This window comes from Aedes albopictus, chromosome 3 (genome assembly GCF_035046485.1).
Source record: "Aedes albopictus strain Foshan chromosome 3, AalbF5, whole genome shotgun sequence".
NCBI lineage: Eukaryota > Metazoa > Arthropoda > Insecta > Diptera > Culicidae > Aedes > Aedes albopictus.
Genome location: NC_085138.1, coordinates 169,418,120 through 169,437,028, shown reverse-complemented (window position 1 = coordinate 169,437,028; position 18,909 = coordinate 169,418,120). Strand labels below are relative to the sequence as shown.

Sequence of the window (18,909 nt, the reverse complement as noted above, 5' to 3'; positions counted from 1 at the left end):
GGTGGTGCTGGCGGTGGTGACCAACTGCGCGAGTTACGGAAGGTTAATGCGGAGACTTGTAGAAACACATCCGACAGAAGTGATTTTTCATAAGATGAGTTATCGTTTGGGTGGCAAAACTTTAAAAGATAAAACGTCAAATGTCAAAATGACGAATAGGTTTCCTTTAGAATAATAAAGGATGCGGTATTTGCTTAGATTACTAGTTTTTATTGTTTTGTCCTTTCCTCTGTAAGACGTTTTGACAATGAACGTTTTGCCTTTCGATATTTTCAAGGATAGTTATCCAAATAATAGAGGTATTTTTGTTGAGGTTTTCAACGGATACGCCAATTGGGACAGCATATACATTTCCGAAAAGAGTTTAGCGAATATCGCATTATTGACGAGCAAACATGCTCGAAGTATGACACGCAAGTCGTCCATTTTACTTTTTCTGAACGTAGCAAACACCGGATTCACAAGGTCTCTGAGATTTGATGTTAAAAAACGGTTTTCGACAGGAGACTTTGAACAATATCCTGCAATTACTTGGAGCTTGCATGCGACGTGCCTCGAGGATTGTGACACAACTTATTGAATAGGTTCGAATCTTACATAGGAACATACATCAAAGCCCACAAACATGTTTTACACTATTGCAATTCATTAAGTGAAAATTAAAAATGTGTCGAACAATATTTCTTACAATCAAATACTTATTTATTTTGCACATCACAAACACTTTCACAATATATTTACAGCTTTCGAACAAGATACTCTACGACAATCTACATCACTACTATCCCAGAGCTTACCAACTAGATTTTTGGCTTTAACAACATACACTTAATTTTCGAAGGAATTTTGATGTAGAACTACGTCTCTTTATTTCAGTTACTGGCCCTCTCCGCTACCGCAGTGCTTGTGATGACACTGGTTAATTCTCCATTCGGTGCTCGACTAGTATCGATCGATGGTACACTGCAAACGAAATCAAAATTTAAAAAATCACACACCTCGGAAAATGCTTCATCCGTATCTACCTCGTAGGCACATGCCGGGACAGGTTGTTGCTGTTCGACAGGTGGGGTGGCATACTGTTGGCGGTGGCGGCGGCGCTGGAGGTGCTGTCGACGAATCTTTGGTCTTGTGTGGAACCACTGGCCGATGAGGTGATGGCATGGGAGGTGTGAATCTCCATCGCTGGAGACGAAACCACGGTCATGTGGCCGTGCGGTGGCATCAGCAGCTTTTGAGGCCCGCCGGGACCGGCGGGATGTATTTGCGATTGTATCATCGAGGGGAGGAGTTTTTCTGGAAGATGAAATGGAAACAATGAAAGATTTTTGGATAATTTAAGCGGGATCCCTATGTGTAGCAAAGATAGCGTAAAATAGCCGCAGCAGTAAACGTGCGAGTGTTCAGCAAGGTGATACTGAGGTTGAGCGATCCAAAAACTTGGCGTAATCGAAATTCCCGCAAGCATTAAGTACCTTTGTGCCTGTCACACGATATACACATGCAAAATGGTCATTGGCTAAGGAAGCTCTTAATTAATTACTGTAAAAGTGCTCATAGAACACTCAGACTTTGTCACAGTAGTGGGGACGTTACGTCAAGACGCCGAGAGGAGGATGTGGAGCTTAATTTTCCTGAATATAGAGTTTTCGTTTCTATGAATGCAAGCATATCAATACATATGTAGAGGAGGCTCTTAGTGAGTTACTGCAGAATAGCGCTGTCATAATATCCAAGATGATACTGAATTGATGAAAATGCGAAACATTGTTGACGTATTGACACGAATGACGCTATTTGCGGATGACTCAACAAAACATACGCCAGGGAGTGCTTAAAGCATGACGTGATCGCGGCGCCACAGGTCGATAAACAAGGCTGCCTATCCATCCAGTCATTGGCAAGGAGAGCTTTCATACCGCTACCAATAATAACAACGGCCTGAGATTAGTGATCTTCGCCGTAGCTAGGGGGAGTGGCCACCAGCAGCGCCTATTGTAAGTTCGATGCACCTAAATGGCGTCACGTGGAATGCTCTGAAAGACGGTCGGAAGCTCTCGTATGTCATTGATTCAGAGGACTAAACGTAGACTCTGATCACTATCATGTAGTCAGTGAGATTCGAACACGGTTTTCTTGTGCAGAGAACTCATGAACTGATCAATGTTGTACGGACGGAAAGTCCACGAGGAGGAAGGGGGTTCGAAATGGCCACAGTCTACCTTAGATAATGGACAGCGCCGAACTAAGATGCCGTAGATTCCATGGCAGGCTCCATTCTCCTGGAGGAGCGGCTCACAACAGCCTCTGTACTCCAGGTTAAAGGCGGCTAATCATCATCCGAGTGCCAGTGAAGGAATCTAAGCAGCCAGCTTTTAAAACCAACAAGCAACGAAAAGGAAATGAGGTAAGAATGCATCTAGTTCGATGGCAATGGCATACGCGACAGAAAAGGGCTTGCGATTGGAAACTCAGTACGCGGAGCTGTAGATTTCTGAACTTCACCGATCGACAGAGAATCGCGGACTCAACGTCGTAGCGCTGTAGGAGGTGTGTTGGACAGTATGCAGGGTGCGGACGTTTGGAGGTTATCGTACCATCTACCGGAGCAGTGACAAGGCACGAGAGCTGGAAACAGCTTTCTTCGCAATAGACGATACAAGAAGCGCTCGATCAGTTGGTAGCCAATCGGTGTGCATGTTGGTGCATGGATCAAGAGCCAATGCTTCAATTTCAGTACATATAAACAATGCACACGAGAATAATGCAAAAAATAATGTTTTCCATGTAAACTCCCATACAAATTTCAAATAAGTTTAGCAGCGCCCAAATGTTAACAGGTTGAGCTAAAAATTGGACCAGAGCATCGTGGCGTCATATAGAACGAAATCAGAAGGGGGCCAATCGAACTTTTTGACATGTGTTTTTTTTTTTCATACAAGCTTGAGCTACTCTAATGTGCACGGTCCAGACTCAGGAAGTACAGATGGTTACTAAGTCCCATTTTATGCGCAACTCAAACGCGAGTACGACTGCTGCCCAAGCCACAACTTAAAAACCTAACCGTTCACGTAGGCCAGAAGGAGATATTCATACCGACGGTTGAAAAGTTCAGCATCCACCAGCTGACAAGCGAAAATGGCCTACGACTCATAGATTTCGCCGACTTCAAAAACATGACCATTTTTAGCACCTTCCAACACAAACTTAGACGCTGTACATAAGCTATATGGACTCATTTTTGGTCATCTGAGAATGTGACCCCCCCCTCCCTGTTAGACTTTTGTATCTATAAGGACCGTAGACTTTTTCCAGAAGGCTGCAAAACGGTGAGTCGATAAGCGTCCAACATAGCTCTGGTCCTCACAAGTTTTCCTACCTCATGCTTCCACGGGTCAATCGATGACAAAGACCGCCAGCTAAGAGTTGTGTGCTTAGCTGGTAGTGCAGCTTGGGCACTGTCGCCCCTCTGACTTTAGCTAGATTGAGGAGATACGACCCGAGCGTCTGTTCACCAAGGAGGTGCGGCTCAAACAGCGTCTGTTCTGGCATTCAGCGGCTGAGCAAGAAATGCTGCATCACGCCCAGCTAGATCCAACGTGGTAGCCCCATCAGTGTGGTCGTCCAAGTGTTGGTTGGGACGTTAAACAGAACTGGCACGATGGCCCTCCGGCGAGACAGAAGTGTTGGCGTAGGCCCAATAAGCCACCCGTAAAAATCCCCATTGCGAATAACATAGGAGAAAATACGACTCGATACAATCGGCATAGACCCACGCGACGAAATAAGGACTACGATTGGAAACTTGGAACATGAAATTGCAAGTCATTAGGTTTCGCAGGATGTGACAGGATAATTTACGACGAACTACATCCCCGCAACTTTGATATCGTGGCGTTGCAGGAACTTTGTTGGACTGGACAGAAAGTGTGGAAAAGCGGGCATCGAGCGGCTACCTTCTACTAAAGCTGTGATACCACCAATGAACTGGGAACAGGATTTATAGTGTTAGGTAAGATGCGACAACGTGTGATCGGGTGGCAGCCGATCAACGCAAGGATGTGCAATTGTGCACATTGTGCATATTGAGAGTTAAGGGCCGTTTCTTCAGCTATTACATCATTAACGTCCACTGCCCACACGAAGGGACACCTGATGACGTTCAAGAAGCGTTCTACGCACAGCTAGAGCAAACATACGATGGTTGCTCGCCGCGTGACGTGAACATCGTTGTCGGTGACATGAACGCGCAGGTAGGAAGGGAGGAAATGTACAGACCGGTAATCGTGCGAAACAGCCAGCACGCCGTATCGAAAGATGAAGGCTAGCGATGCGTAAATTTTGCAGCCTCCCGTGGTATGGTAGGCCGAAGCAGCTTCTCCCCCCGCAAAGATATCCACAAAGCCACCTGGAGATCACCCGACCATCAAACAGAAACCCAAATCGACCACGTTTTAATCGACGGTAAATTCTTCTCGGATATAACCAATGTCCGCACAAACCGCAATGCGAATATAGATTCGGTTCACTACTTAGTCGCTGTATACATGAGCTCAAAACTTTCGACTGTTATCACCACGCGTCGAAGTCGAACGCCTCGGCTCAACATCGAGCAGCTGCGTAACGTAGAAGTGGCTCAAGACTACGCGCAGCAATTGGCAGTGGCCCTACCAACGGAAGAGCAGCTTGGCGCAGCTACACTTGAAGATGGCTGGCGGGACATCCGATCCGCCATAGGTAGTACCTCGGCTACATCACTAGGCTTCGCGACTCCCAATCACAGAAACGACTGGTACGATGGCGAATGTGAGCAGTTGAAAAACGAGAAAAATGCAGCATAGGCGAGAATGCTGCAACACCGTAAGAGAGCGAATGAGGCACGTTACAGGTAGGCGCAAGCAGAACTCAGTATTAAGGACAAACGTCTTGAAATCCCGCTTCATCATTGCATCAGAACTTCAGACGCACAAATCTCAAGAAGCAAACTTCAAACAACAGTGCATTTTATTATTCTGTTCTTGCTCACTTGTAATAAGCTTAAAATAAGAGGCTCAGCTGCGCTGGTTTTGTTTACAAAGAGATTTGTGCTTTCGAAATCGTGAGTAGGTGCCAAAGTCGGCCATTGTGGCGGCCATTTTGGGATTCTTACAAGTCTGTCCTTAAAGAAGAAGAAGCACCAGCAGAAAGAACGAGATCGCGAAGCGATGGAAGAGCTGTACCGCGCTAAGGACACACGAAAGTTCTACGAGAAGCTGAACCGTTCGCGCAGAGGTTTTGTGTCACAAGCCGACATGTGCCGAGATAATCACGGGAATATTCTCACGAGCGAGCGTGAGGTGGTCGAGAGGTGGCGGCAGCATTACGATGAGCACCTCAATGGCGACGTTGCAAGTACCGAAGGTGGAGTGGTAACAGATCTTGGAGTATGTGCACAGGGCGAAAGACTTCCGGCCCCTACCTCCAAGAGATTGAGGAGGAGGTTGGCCGGTTGAAAAACAACAAAGCCGTTGGAGCAGATCAACTACCAAGCGAGCTTCTAAAATACGGTGGAGAAGCACTGGTGAGAGCACTACACTGGGTCATTACCAAGATTTGGGAGGAGGAAGTATTACCGGAGGAATGAATGGAAGGTATCGTGTGTCCCATCTACAAAAAGGGCGACAAGTTGGATTGCGGGAACTACCGCGCGGTCACACTACTGAGCGCTGCCTACAAGATAATCTCTCAAATTTTATGCCGCCGTCTATCACCAGAGAGCTCGTGGGGCAATATCAGGCTGGATTTATGGGTGAACGCGCTACAACGGATCAGATGTTCACCATCCGCCAGGTGTTGCAGAAATGCCGCGAATACAACGTGCCCACACATCACTTGTTCATCGATTTCAAATCGGCGTATGATACAATCGATCGAGAACAGCTATGGCAGATTATGCACGACTACGGATTTCCAGATAAATGGATCGAGTGATGTGCGTAGTTTGAGTATCAGGGTCACTCTCGAGTCCCTTCGAATCTCGCAGAGGGTTACGGCAAGGTGATGGTCTTTCGTGCTTGCTGTTCAACATTGCTTTAGAGGGTGTAATAAGAAGAGCGGGGATAAACACGAGTGGGACGATTCTCACGAAGTCCGTTCAGCTGCTTGGGTTTGCTGATGATATTGATATTATCGCTCGTAAATTTTAAACGATGGCGGAAACGTAATCCGACTAAAGAGTGAAGCCAGGCGAATCGGATTAGTCATTGATGTGTCGAAGAAAAAGTACATGATGGCAAAGGGTTCCAGGGAAGAATCACCGCGCCCGCCACCCCGAATTTATGTCGACGGTGATGAAATCGAGGCGGTTGAAGAATTCGTGTACTTGGGCTCATTGGTGACCGCCGAAAACGACACCAGCAGAGAAATTCAGAGGCGCATTGTGGCAGGAAATCGTGCTTACTTTGGACTCCGAATAAAGTTCGCCGTAACACGAAGTTAACCATCTACAAAACGCTGATTAGACCGGTCGTCCTCTATGGGCACGAAACATGGACCCTACGTGCAGAGAACCAACGCACCCTTGGAGTTTTCGAACGGAAGGTGTTGCGTACCATCTACGGCGGAGTGCAGATGGAAGACGGGACTTGGAGAAGGCGAATGAACCACGAGCTGCATCAGCTGCTGGGAGAACCAACCATCGTCCATACCGCGAAAATCTGGAGGCTACGGTGGGCGGGTCACGTTATCAGAATATCGGATAGCAATCTGATTAAAATGGTTCTCGAGAGTCATCCAACCGGTACAAGAAGACGTGGAGCGCAGCGAGCTAGGTGGGTCGACCAAGTGGAGGACGATCTGCGGACCCTACGCAGAGTGCGGAACTGGAGACAAACAGCCATGGACCGAGTGGAATGGAGGCGGATACTATGTAAAGCAGAGGCCACCCCGGTCTTAGCCTGATTGGTAAGGTAAGTGGCTGCTGCGTTCGATTTCCGAGTGATTTAATTGAATGAGAACTTCTCCCTAGCTCCGCTGTCGTCGAAGTTCAAGTGAAGTTCACTTTTGGTACAGTTTATATTTATTCGAACTTTGAGTAGTGAGTTCAAAACAAGTTCGGAACGGAACATTTCAAGTTGATGGAACATGTCCAAATGAACTATATTTGAGCTTTAGAGGCACGCAAAAGTTCAACATGAGATCGGTTAATATTTGATTGAACTCTGTTATGAATCGCATATCAGTCCCATTTGCATAGGAAATCCAGCAAAGATGGGACTGATATGCGATTCACGGCAGAACTCTGCTCTAAAGTTCAACGTGTCATTTTGAAGAGAAGTCAAAAGCCTGTACATGTACTTCCAAGTTCATAAACAATACATAAGTAACTTTTTGTAGAATCAAGTTCGACGAAGCCAGAATTGAACCAAATTCAAACTTCTGAGTTCACGCTTCAAGTGAAATCCGAACTTTTGGTTGCTTGGGGAGACCCCTTTCTTTAGAACACGCAAATTGTACCAGAAGCTCATTGCATGCCGCAACGGCTTCGTGACGCGAGCAGAAATGTGCTGGGATAGGGACGGGAATATCTTAACGGATCAGCGTGAGGTGATCGAAAGGTGGAAATAGCACTTCGGTAAACACCTCAGTGGTGCAGAGAACGCAGGAAGTACTGAGGATCAATGCAGTGGAAGAAATTACTTCGTCAGTGTTGCGGATGATGGAAACCAACCAACTTCCTCGCTGAGTAAAGTCAAGAATATCACTCAACAGCTTAAAAATACTAAGGCAGCTGGTAAGGATTGTATCGCAGCTGCATTCAATCCTGCAGTGACGGGTATCGGGATCAAAGGTACTACGTAACTTCGATCATCGGACACAACAATGCCATTAATAGCAGGTCCCCACGCGTTCTTCGATTTCAATGCGGCATACGACCAGTATCAACCGCGCAGAGCTATGGAAAATCATGGACGAGAACGGATTTTCCGGGTAACTTACAAAACTGGTAAAAGCAACGATGAACGGCGTACAAAACGGCGTGAAGATTTCGGGCGAACACACTATTTCGTTCGAATCTCGATGGGAACTACGACAGAGGGTACCATGGGAACAACCGGGTTAGCAGCCTGGGTAGAATTTTCAGCCGATCTGACCAATTTGTTTATTCCGCTCATAACATTGATATCATGTCAAATATGCAGAGCATATTGGTAGGTGGAAGTGAGCGAAAGAGGATAAGCCTTGGCAGCAGTATAACAACATACTGGAATACCTACGAGGTGGTGGACAAATTCGTTCACTTCGTTTCCCTTGTAACGGTTGATAATAATGTGAGCTGTGTAATATGAATAGGCATCATCAGCGAGGTCGTATCTACTATGGCCTCCAAAAGAAATAGTGGTCAAAAAAGATTCAACCCCGTACCGAATCTACTATGTACAGAACGCTACGGACACAATTCATGATCCATGCTTGACACGCATGCACTTGGAGTTTTCGAGCAAGAGAATGGTGACGGCGATTAATGAACCAGGAGCTCACAGCGCTCTACGATGAATACACCATCACGAAGATTGCCAAAGCCGAACAGGGCATGATGCAAGAATGTTGGACTGCAACCCTGATTGTGTTCGCAAGAAATCCGGATGGTACAAGAACACGTGGAGCAGAGCGGACTAGGTGGGATGACCAGGTTGATAATGATTTGGTGAGAGTTTGGTGAGAAGCAATAGCGAACTGAAATCTGTGGTTTAGTAAGATTCTGCTTTATTTATGCAAGGATGTTAACTCAACTTACCGCTACCGAGTCCATTTATCGGCGGAATCGGTTGACTAGACTTGGGCTTCCGCTTGCGCGTCTGGATGCCATCCTTCTTCATCGTCAACGGCCGGTCGACGTTGTGCAGTTTGTGGTACAGCCCGCATGCATTACACACGGGTTCCCCTCGGTTGTTCCGACGCCACAGCGTCGTAGTGGTCGTTGAACAGTTCGCACAAACTACACCCGTCCGCCGGTTCCCGGGCACTGGTGTTTTCTGTTTATTACGAGACTATTGAAGATGGTAAAATTGTACCTATCTGCAGTTTTCAAGCTTACCGGAGGTTGTTTCGCTTTGTGACTTCTGTTGGGAGGTCTGTTGGTTCCAGGATTCTGTCGGTTGTACAAAGCGCAAGCGTTGCAGAGCGTATGGCCTACGTTATCCCTTCGCCACAGCGGCGTATCCGAGCTTCCGCAGTTTACACATTCCCGAGGCTCTGAGGAGAGCATATTGGACGCTTCGTATGCCTCCGATATGCCACTAATTTGCCACGATTGTCCGTTGTTCACGTACTCGGCAGGTGCCGATGATGTTTGGTCCAAGACAACGGCATTGCTGAAAGTCTAGGGGGAAGAAAAGCGTTAGGAATTGATCGACAGTTTATACAATTCTACACTCACAGATCCGTAGTCTAGATTTCCATTCCAATACGGATATATTTGCTGTGCTCCCGGCGAGGCAGAGTTGTGTGCTGGCGCACTTTCATACAAATTTTGCGAACTGTAGTGGATCTGCTTTGCCGCTATGATGGAAGATGATGTAAGCGTAGGGTCACTGCTTTTGTACAGAACTGGATTTGGACTTGCGGCGTGGTAGTACAGTGTATCCTTGGAGGAGACGTACGGATAGCCACTTGTCGTCTGATAGCCTTCAGATGCGATGTAGTAGTTCTGCGGGGAGGGTATGGTGTGAACCGGTTCCAAATTGGTGTAGTGTGTCTTAACCTCGCTAGTGGTTGCTTCGGATGGTGGTTGTACTTCAGACTGTTGGGCTGCTTCCTGAGCCTCATAGATCTGAATGGTGTGTGGATGGTGCTGATGTTGTTGTGAATGGATCGCTGATTGATGCTGCTGGTGCATTTGTGCGTGAGGGTGTTGTTGTGGTTGCGGTTGTTGTTGCTGCTGATGCTGATTTTGATGATGGTGCTGTTGTGGATGATGATGATGTTCCAGTTGCTCGGATTTAATCGAAGGATCTACTTCCTGTTGAGGCGGATGCTGTTGTTGATGATGCTGAACTGATTGAACATGTGCCGGGTGGTGCGATGGATGATGAGGATGATGTGCATGTTGAGGTAGTGGCGGTAAACTTGCTGGATGAGTTTGCTGATAGTGAACGTAGCGTGGATGGTACTTCAAGTCTTCATAACGCACAAGTGGTGCTGCTCCATAACGAACTGGTTCATCAACTTCATTTTTGTACTCGATGTAAACCGTTTGTTGTACTGGAATTTGTGCATTTGGCTCAGAACTGACTAGTCTTTCCTTTTCTATGCTTGATTCGCGTTTTACGAATTGAGGAGCTGGCGATGAGGCTGCCACACTATTACTTTGGCTTGTTGGAGACTGTTCGTAGGTGAATGCATGTCCAGGAGCTGCCGACACGGTTGTCACAGCTTGATGGTATTCAACGGTTTCATAGTCACTAGGATCCGGATGCACTTCATGTGCTTCAGCAATTTCTCCACTGGTGGTTATCATGCGATGTTTGTGCTGATTGATAATCACCGCCGTGTGAAGTGCTGGAGACTGCTCATCGTTGATAGTCATCTCGGTAGGTACAATTAGCTCCTGGACTTCAGTCTCTTGTAGTTGCGCTTGCTGATGCTGCTGCGGATGATGATGATGTTGCTGCGCAGCTTGGGGAGTATGAGCTTGTGGTGGATGCGACGGATGTTCAGGTGATCCCGATTCGTTTCTGGACGTGTTGTCTTGCGAGTCTCTGCCTTCCATCTGGAACAAAAAGCAAGAGACAAACATATGAGGTGTGAAGTCCCGCGTTAGTTTGTGATTCATATTTACGGCTTGATGGTTTGCAAACATTCGGCACGCGTCATTATAGCCCCAGACAGCGATTGCCGCAAGCCTATACAATCATACCAGTCAGTGCCTTCATGAGCATCAGATTTTACGATACAATAATTTGGCTAGCACTTGAAACGCACACCTCCCAGTTTGCATGACGTTCGACTTGAGATGAGTAAGCATTTCCACACTGCAGGGTCAATGGAAGTGAATAAGCGAAATGTGGCCAGAGTATAGCGGTCTATAACGTGACATCCGGAGGTGCCTGTTTCCGCGCAAACATGCCGCATCCGGTTCAGCTGGAGAGCCGCCAAGAAGTACGAGTTGAGGTAAAATTTCATCCAATAACTGTGCCTTCATATTCATATACCGAGCTGCATATTGTCAAACTTGGTCATTTTGTATGAAAAAACAGCTGGTGGTCTCATTGTTTTGTCCGACACTGTATATGTACGGCGGAAAGAAAACTTTCATCGTTTAAGAAGTTATTTTTTGCATAAGAATACAAATCAACTTACAAATCAGGTAATTGGTCAATTAAATGATTATTTATATTTAAATTATATGACACATCCCAAGTAATAATTGCTGATTGGTTTTGTTTGATTTTTATTACGGTTTCATTACAGCAGTGATCCTCAGCCTAACTGTCTATGCGGGCCAAAATTGAATTTTGAAAAAAGACTGCGGGCCGCAAGTCATTAAAGAGTTAAAGAAATTCAACAATTTCCAAGATTCATGATGTTATTTGGGACTTCTCGTGGATTTTGAGAAATTTCAGAATGATTTGCAGAAATTTCAGGGATTTCGGGGTTATTGTAGGAATCCTTGATATTTCTTTTAAGTTTTTCTTGCGCAATTTCTTAGGAAGTCAATGAAGAAAAACCTGCAGACATGATTTTCTGAGCAAATTCTGCAAGTATTTGTAGCCGATTTAGAATAGATATTTTAAGAGAAACTCCCAAAAGTATTGCTAGGGGAATCAAGTGTATCATACCCCCCTAAAGCTTTTAGCGAAATTTCGAAAGTTTATCTTATTTCTTTATCTTATTTCTTTAAAAACTTTCCATGACATTGGCAAAATTTCAGTAATTAATATTCAATCTCATGAAAGTTTTAAAATATGGTGAAATTTCTGATTTTCATTCTGGAATCTATGAGTGGGCCACTTCCTAATGCATTTCAGAATCAGTTCGCGGGCCGCACAAAACCTGGTCGAGGGCCGCATGCGGCCCGCGGGCCGCAGTTTGGTGACCACTGCATTACAGCAATAATTAAAACTCACAGTTTTATGACTACTTTTATGAAAACCATTGATGAAATGTTTCATAGTGCACTTGAAGATATACATAAAGCAAGATTTTAAAAGTAAACAAAACTCTCCGATATGTAATCCTTTTAGCATTCATTATTACCAAAATAAAACTGTTCAAACTCTCACCGATGGCGATCCATTCGATTAGTAACGACATCTGATGGTGGAAAAGCAGAAACTATGACACTGCTAGGTTTATTGCGGTCATCATAAAAGTAAACTTGCTTTTGTTTTATTTTCGCTATTTATGGTCGCCGCCATATTGAAGAATCAGATAAGTAAATGACAAATAGTTAATTTTGCTCAAATTAGCATCGAATTGACAGTTTGTCGTCATTTCCATAGCATGCTCACATGAATAAACTTTCTCAGCTGAGTTTTCTTGTAATTCGAGATAGTTTTACTAAATTAACAAATTGATTTCTGTCATTCCAACATGATAATATTCACCATTTTCGAAGCGCATTAATTTCATGTTTCTGCAACCCAAACATTCACGGTAAAATTGAATGCGCATAAGCCTAGCAACAATATAACTACTAAATTATTACTTTGAAATGATCGCTTTCTACTTGCGAATGATATCTCTTCCTGAACTGTACGTGCAATTGACGAAGCTTCTCTGTTTCTTGAGCTGCCATAATTATTGTTGAAAAAAACCACAATCATCATAACCTTTTTTCAAGTATGGAAAATTTATCAACTAGGTTTTAAAACAGTTTTATTGCTACTCTTAATACGGATTGCAAAACCTCTCCGAGAGTGGTCTACTTAGCAGGATGATGGTCTTAAGGACAGACTTGTTAGAATCCCAATATGGCCGCCACAATGGCCGACTTTGGCACCTACTCACGATTTTGAGGGCACAAATCTCTTCGTAAACAAAACCAGCGCACCTGAGCTTCTTATTTTAAGCTTATTACAAGTGAGCAAGAACAGAATAATAAAATTCATTGTTGTTTGAAGCTTGCTTCTTGAAATTTGTGCGTCTGAAGTTTTGATGCACTGTTGAACCGGGATTTCAAGACGTTTGTCCTTAAAGAGGTTATCAAGAGGTTTTTATGTATAGTCAGTTTTATTGCAAGTTTTATTAAATTGATCATAAAAACCTCTTATAGAGCCGAACAAAAATTAAAAGGTTACTTGGGATAGGAATTGAGGGGTTGCCTAAGGAAGCTAAATGAACTGGATTCTGGGCAAATTTTCGTGGGGTGGCCAGAATTTGTCACGAGATAACAACCATCGTGTTGTCTTCCGAAAGTCTCCAGTAAATTTAGCTTACCCTGCTACAACAAACCATCGGGTAGATCATTCTCTCCCGGTATGACTCTGCAGCTATAGGTAATCCTTGGTGGGTACGAAATCATCATCATCATCATCATCAAGTAATCAGCTGATTTCATAAGGGGCTGTTCATAAACCACGTAGACCAAATTTTGGCCATCTCAAACCCCCCTCCTCCCTCGTAGACTTTGGTCCATACAAAAATTTTGAAATTTGTATGAAGCGTAGACTTTTGCCAGACCACACCCCCCCTCCCCCCAAAAAGTCTAGGTGGTTTATGAACAGCCACTAAGTAGCGTATGACGTGAGGTATAATGTGCGTATCGTTAATCCAAAGATCACTAGTTTGACACGGAGGTGACGAGAATTCGATTTTTTATGCGAATGGCATAAATAAGTCAACATAAGTCGCATAACATGCTACATTGCATCGCAGTAGTGCACACTGTAAATCGCATATGATATCGCTTCAAGTCATAAATCGTTATTACTTTCCGCCAATGCACGTATATCGCCTACATTTTTGCATGCATAAGGAGCATTTGCTGCACCTTATGCGATGAAACTTTCTTGTATAAGAGTACGTGTAACTCTCTGGAATGTCAAGTCTAAAATAACATATTTTTTTCACATTTTGAACTGGAAATACTCTACAGTAATTTTACTATTTCTTCTCTCTGCAAAAATGTTTTTAAATATTAAATACATAAAATCTGTACGAGTTTTCAATAGTTTAACCTTTCTTAACTCGCGCGGTTGATCACCACCGTCAGCACCACGCTAATGTGGAGTACAAAAAGTGAGATTTTGTCATCGTGTTGTACAAACTACAACAGCGCGATCACTCGAGGGTTAAGGGCTGTAAAGCACGCCCTCAACAATGTGACTGGAAATTACTGAAAAATGAATGTCTGACGCGCAGAGGGGATGATAAAGTCGGAAGATTACTGTAACGGCTAGTGTAATAGCAAAGCCGATTATGTATTTCCAAACCAAATCATATACAAAATTGTTATTCGTTTGATAATATATTAGCTGAAGTTGTAATACGGTTGTTATTTTGCATTCAATCTATAGGCATGAGTTTTTTCAGGCATTCCGTCAAGATTTGCTGCAAGAAGTTTTCCAGAAATTTCATCAGACATTAAGGACAAGGTATTTGGAGTACATAGCTCAAAATTTCTAGAGCACCGTTTTTTAGAACCGTTGAACGGATTTGGATGAAAATGCATCACGCTAATTGTTCAGTGGTTGTCAACAGCGTGATGCATTTTAATCCAAATCCGTTCAACGGTTCCAAAAAACGGTGCTCTAGAAATTTTGAGCAATGTACTCCAAATACCTTGTCCTTAAACATCACTTAAAGATTATTTCTTCATTTAATGGATCCAAAAAACCCTCCATGGATTTTCCAAGAATTCCACGAAGTTCTTCAGTAGTTCTTCCATTGATGTCTTTAGGAAACCCTCTATAAAATTCATAATGAATTTTTCTAAGGAATTCTCCATGGATTATTGTAGATTTTTTTTGCAAGACATTCTGTAGACATTTATTCAAGAAGATCTTCTGCATCTCCTCCAAAGAATTCCTTAGAATCTACTAAGGATTTCTCACAATTTTCTCCAGAAAATCCTTCCACATAATTCCTTCAGAAATAGCAAAATCTTTTCTTCTGATTGCTCCAAAAGTTGCTTCAATTCAGAAAATCATTCAGAGATTCCTAACTAAATTTGTCTAATGATTCTCTTGGCTCTCCTAGTGCATCGTAGTGTACGGTTTGGGTAAAAAAATAACCGTGATGCACAAGGATGGTTACGAGTTGTGTCAGGAACTCCGTCAGAAATATTTTCAGATATTTTGCAAATGATTTCTTCAAAAATTTCTACAGTGCTTTAGGAAGTTAAAAGAGAAAGACAATTTGTGATATAAGAAATTAAAGAATGTGAACCTAAGCTTATAACAAAACATTGAATGAAATTCCTGAAAAGAATCTCTTGAGATAAAACGATGGAGATTTTTTTGCATGTTTAAGAGTCAAAATTATATTTGATAAAAACATTTGCATAGTAAATATGTGTCCCTCCTTCTGACGGAATTTCTTCACGTGAAATTTCCGTAGTAATTAAGGACAGGGTATTTGGAGTACATAGTTCCAATTTTCTCGAGCACAAATCTAGAGAACTGTCAAACGTATTTGGTTGAAAATAGAACTTGATACGAAACGAAACTTGATACGGTTTTCCTCTACCTCTCGTACGCGACGGACGTGAAGTGAAAAGCGGGAAAAGTTTATTGCAGTGAAAGTTGTACAGTCGGCAAATGGCCCGCCGGCGTAAGAAGACAAACGTGTCCATCAACACCACGGTCAGTTCACCAGAGCTGACACAAGCGAAGAAGAAGAAGCCTCTGCGGATGGAGAAGAAGCAGCCGGAGGACGACGAAGCATCCGTCGTCGAGACGCTACTGTAGCAAAACCGGTACAGTACCGGTGGAACGGCGGTAAACGACAGCGATTTGGGTGATTTCGGCGAAGTACCGGAGAATGAGTTCCAACAGGGTGGCCAATGTGTCTGCTGAGTACAAACTCACGCGCGTCGGCACGAAGGTGATGATGTACACAAAGCCGGAATACGACCGTGTGTGCACTATCCTGAAGGATTCCAAGGTGGAATTTTTCACGCATGATATTCCCGGGGAAAAGCCGTTCTAGGCTGTCATCCGGGGGTTACCAAACACCGATCCCAACAAAATCGAGGAAGAGCTGCGGAGACGGTACAAGTTGGCCCCAACTGCCGTCTATCGAATCACACGGAGGGACGAAACGGAGGAGCAGTACAAGGATGTACTCTTTCTGGTGCATTTCCGGAAAGGAACGGTAATGCTCATCAGGGCTCTGACCAGCGGTGCCCCAAACGTGAGGAGTTCAAGCGGATCCGGAAACAGGCGTCCACAACTAACCAGCCGGGCCGTATGAAGGAGAAGACGCCGACCTCCAGAGCGGAAGATTTTCCGCCACTAAATGCGGTCGAAACAATTCAACCAAGCTCACGGCCGGCTCCTGCCTGGCCACGCCGAAACCCCCCTTCGGCAATTGCTGGCGCTGCGCAACCAGATCAGCCATTCATCCAGGCCGATGATGACTCCCTGTTTTCCGACGAGGAGCTGGTCATCCTGGTCACTGAAGTCCTGATGATCAAGCGATCGTGCAGGACTCGTTCGGAGCAGCTACGCGCTGTCGTTTCCATTATCGGTAAGTATGGGAACTAAGCCGATTAACATCGTTACTTGGAACGCTTGCTTATTACGGGCAAAACAAATCGAGCTTGCCGATTATGTCAGCAAGCACAGCATAGACGTGGGACTAATTTCCGAGACCTAAAAGCCGGCGACAGTTTTTGGCTGCCAGAACATAGCATTATCCGGCTTGATCGCACCAGCTCGAAGGGGGGGCAGTGTTGCGATCGTGATCAAGAAAGGCATCAAATACACCATCCTTCCACATGTTCGTGCCTCTGTTATTGAGGCCCTCAGTGTGGAGGTGGAATCAACGTTGGGAAGCATTCGGTTCATCGCCGTCTACTGTCCACGGCAGTGTACCGACCGAAATGGCCTGAGCTCCAAGTTCAAGCAGGATCTGACAGCCATTACTGGAACAAGCTCCCGCTTCGTCGTTGGAGGAGACCTCAATGCCCGCCACTAGCTTTGGGGAAACTACCGGCAGAACCAGAATGGTCGGTTACTATTCGATCACGCCCAACATGGACTGTACACGGTGCACAATCCGGACGAACCAACCTACATCTCACCGGCAGGAAGTCCATCCATCCTGGACCTCTTTTTGTCGAATGTCACCAAACCGGTGGCGCAGAACGATCTCAGCTCCGACCACCAACCGATGGTAGCTCAAGTCAAGGCCAACGTGATTGCTGCCCCACTGTACCTGCGGAAAGACTACCACCGTGCAACTAGGTGGTCTTCGCTCGAATGGTGGACCAGAACATCGAGGAGAATCCGACGCTCGATACCAAGGAGGACATCGACCGGGCCCTGGAGGGTCTTCAGCGGGCCATATCCGTGGCAGACGAGGCATGTATCCGACGTGTACCTGTTAGGGGTAAGTTTGTTGCCATTGACTCTCACACCCAGCTTATGATAAGATTGCGCAATATTCGTAGACGGCAGTTCCAAAGGACTGGAGATCTCAGAAAGAAACAGGAGATGGCCGATCTGAATAGGCAGATCGCTTCCAGAATGGCCACCCTCCGAAACAACAGTTTCGAACACCTCATCAAAAACCTCGATGATCGTTCCAGGCCATTCTGGAAGGTAGCCAAGGTTCTGAGATCTCATCCGAAGCCGGTTCCTCCTCTAAAGGTCGATGGTTCACTGCTGATTTCTCCTCCAGAGAAGGCGAACGCGATCGGCGATCATATTGCGTCATCGCATCTGCTCGTGTCGCAAATAAGAAGTCCACTCGAACACCAAGTTGCACAATGTGTCCAAAACCTAGCTGCCTCCCCTTGTGTTGTCCCTCCTGAGGAAAGAGTTACTCCACAACAAATTTGCTCAGCGCTGAAATACACCAAAAACATGAAGGCTCCCGGGTTTGACGGAATCTTCAACCTCGTTCTCAAACGGCTGAACACAAAGGTCTATGACCTACTGAGTGCCGTCTTCAACAGGTGCTTGGAACTGCACTACTTTCCAAGTGCCTGGAAGATGGCCAAGATCATTCCAATCCGCAAACCCGGGAAGGACCCAGCATCGCCTACTAGCTACAGACTGATCAGCCTACTTTCAGCGCTGAGCAAATTGTTTGAGAAGCTCATCCTCAACCGCCTAAATACCTTTGTCGAGGAGCATAACATCAACTGTTCAGGTTTGGGTTCAGGAAGGGGCATTCCACCACCCACCAACTGGTGAGGGTGATGAATAACATACGAAGTAACAAGGCTGTATCTAAGTCCACTGCCATGGCATAACTAGACGTCGAAAAGGCGTTTGACAATATCTGACATGACGGGCTTATATACAAGCTTTGTAACTTCAACTTTCCACCATATCTTGTGAAAATCATTTGCATCTATCTTCAGCAGAGGTCATTCAGGGTATCATTGAATGGCTGCTTATCGAACGCGTTCACCATCCCTGCCGGCGTGCCGCAAGGCAGCCTGTTAGGCCCACTGCTACACAGCATTTACACCTCCGACATTCCTCCCCTTGGAGATGGCTGTGTGTTCTTTCTGTTCGCAGACGACACTGCCATATCCGTCAAGGGGAGAATGCCTCGCGAAATCACCAATAAGCAACAACGATGCCTCGATGCCTTTGCTGACGCCGTTCAATTATCTAATAATTTTATCCGCTCGATGAAAATTCTCTCGTAGAACAGTAATTTGACCATTTCTCTTCAAAACGAAATAACTCTTGAACTAGTCAACATCTTTCCAAATAACCGAACCAGCTGAATAACAGCTTCTTGAACTAA

At 45.0% G+C, this 18,909-nt stretch overlaps 1 protein-coding gene across 7 annotated transcripts in view; it reads right to left on the bottom strand.

Annotated features, from left to right (window-relative positions):
* Positions 1–680: 680 nt before the first annotated feature.
* LOC115257057 (trans-acting T-cell-specific transcription factor GATA-3) overlaps positions 681–18,909 on the bottom strand; it is an 84,629-nt gene continuing 66,400 nt past the window's right edge. For 5 of the 7 annotated variants that reach the window (XM_029856314.2, XM_029856311.2, XM_029856312.2 and 2 more), the window contains 5 exons: positions 9,419–10,750; positions 9,077–9,361; positions 8,777–9,029; positions 1,026–1,296; positions 681–963 (listed from right to left, as the gene is read on the bottom strand). In XM_029856314.2, coding sequence (XP_029712174.1) covers positions 873–963; positions 1,026–1,296; positions 8,777–9,029; positions 9,077–9,361; positions 9,419–10,750 — 2,232 coding nt within the window. In that variant the 3' untranslated portion in view covers positions 681–872. Of the gene's footprint in view, positions 964–1,025; positions 1,297–8,776; positions 9,030–9,076; positions 9,362–9,418; positions 10,751–12,713; positions 12,822–18,909 lie in introns of those variants that run through there. The other 2 variants (XM_062860767.1, XM_029856309.2) reach the window with 2 other exon arrangements.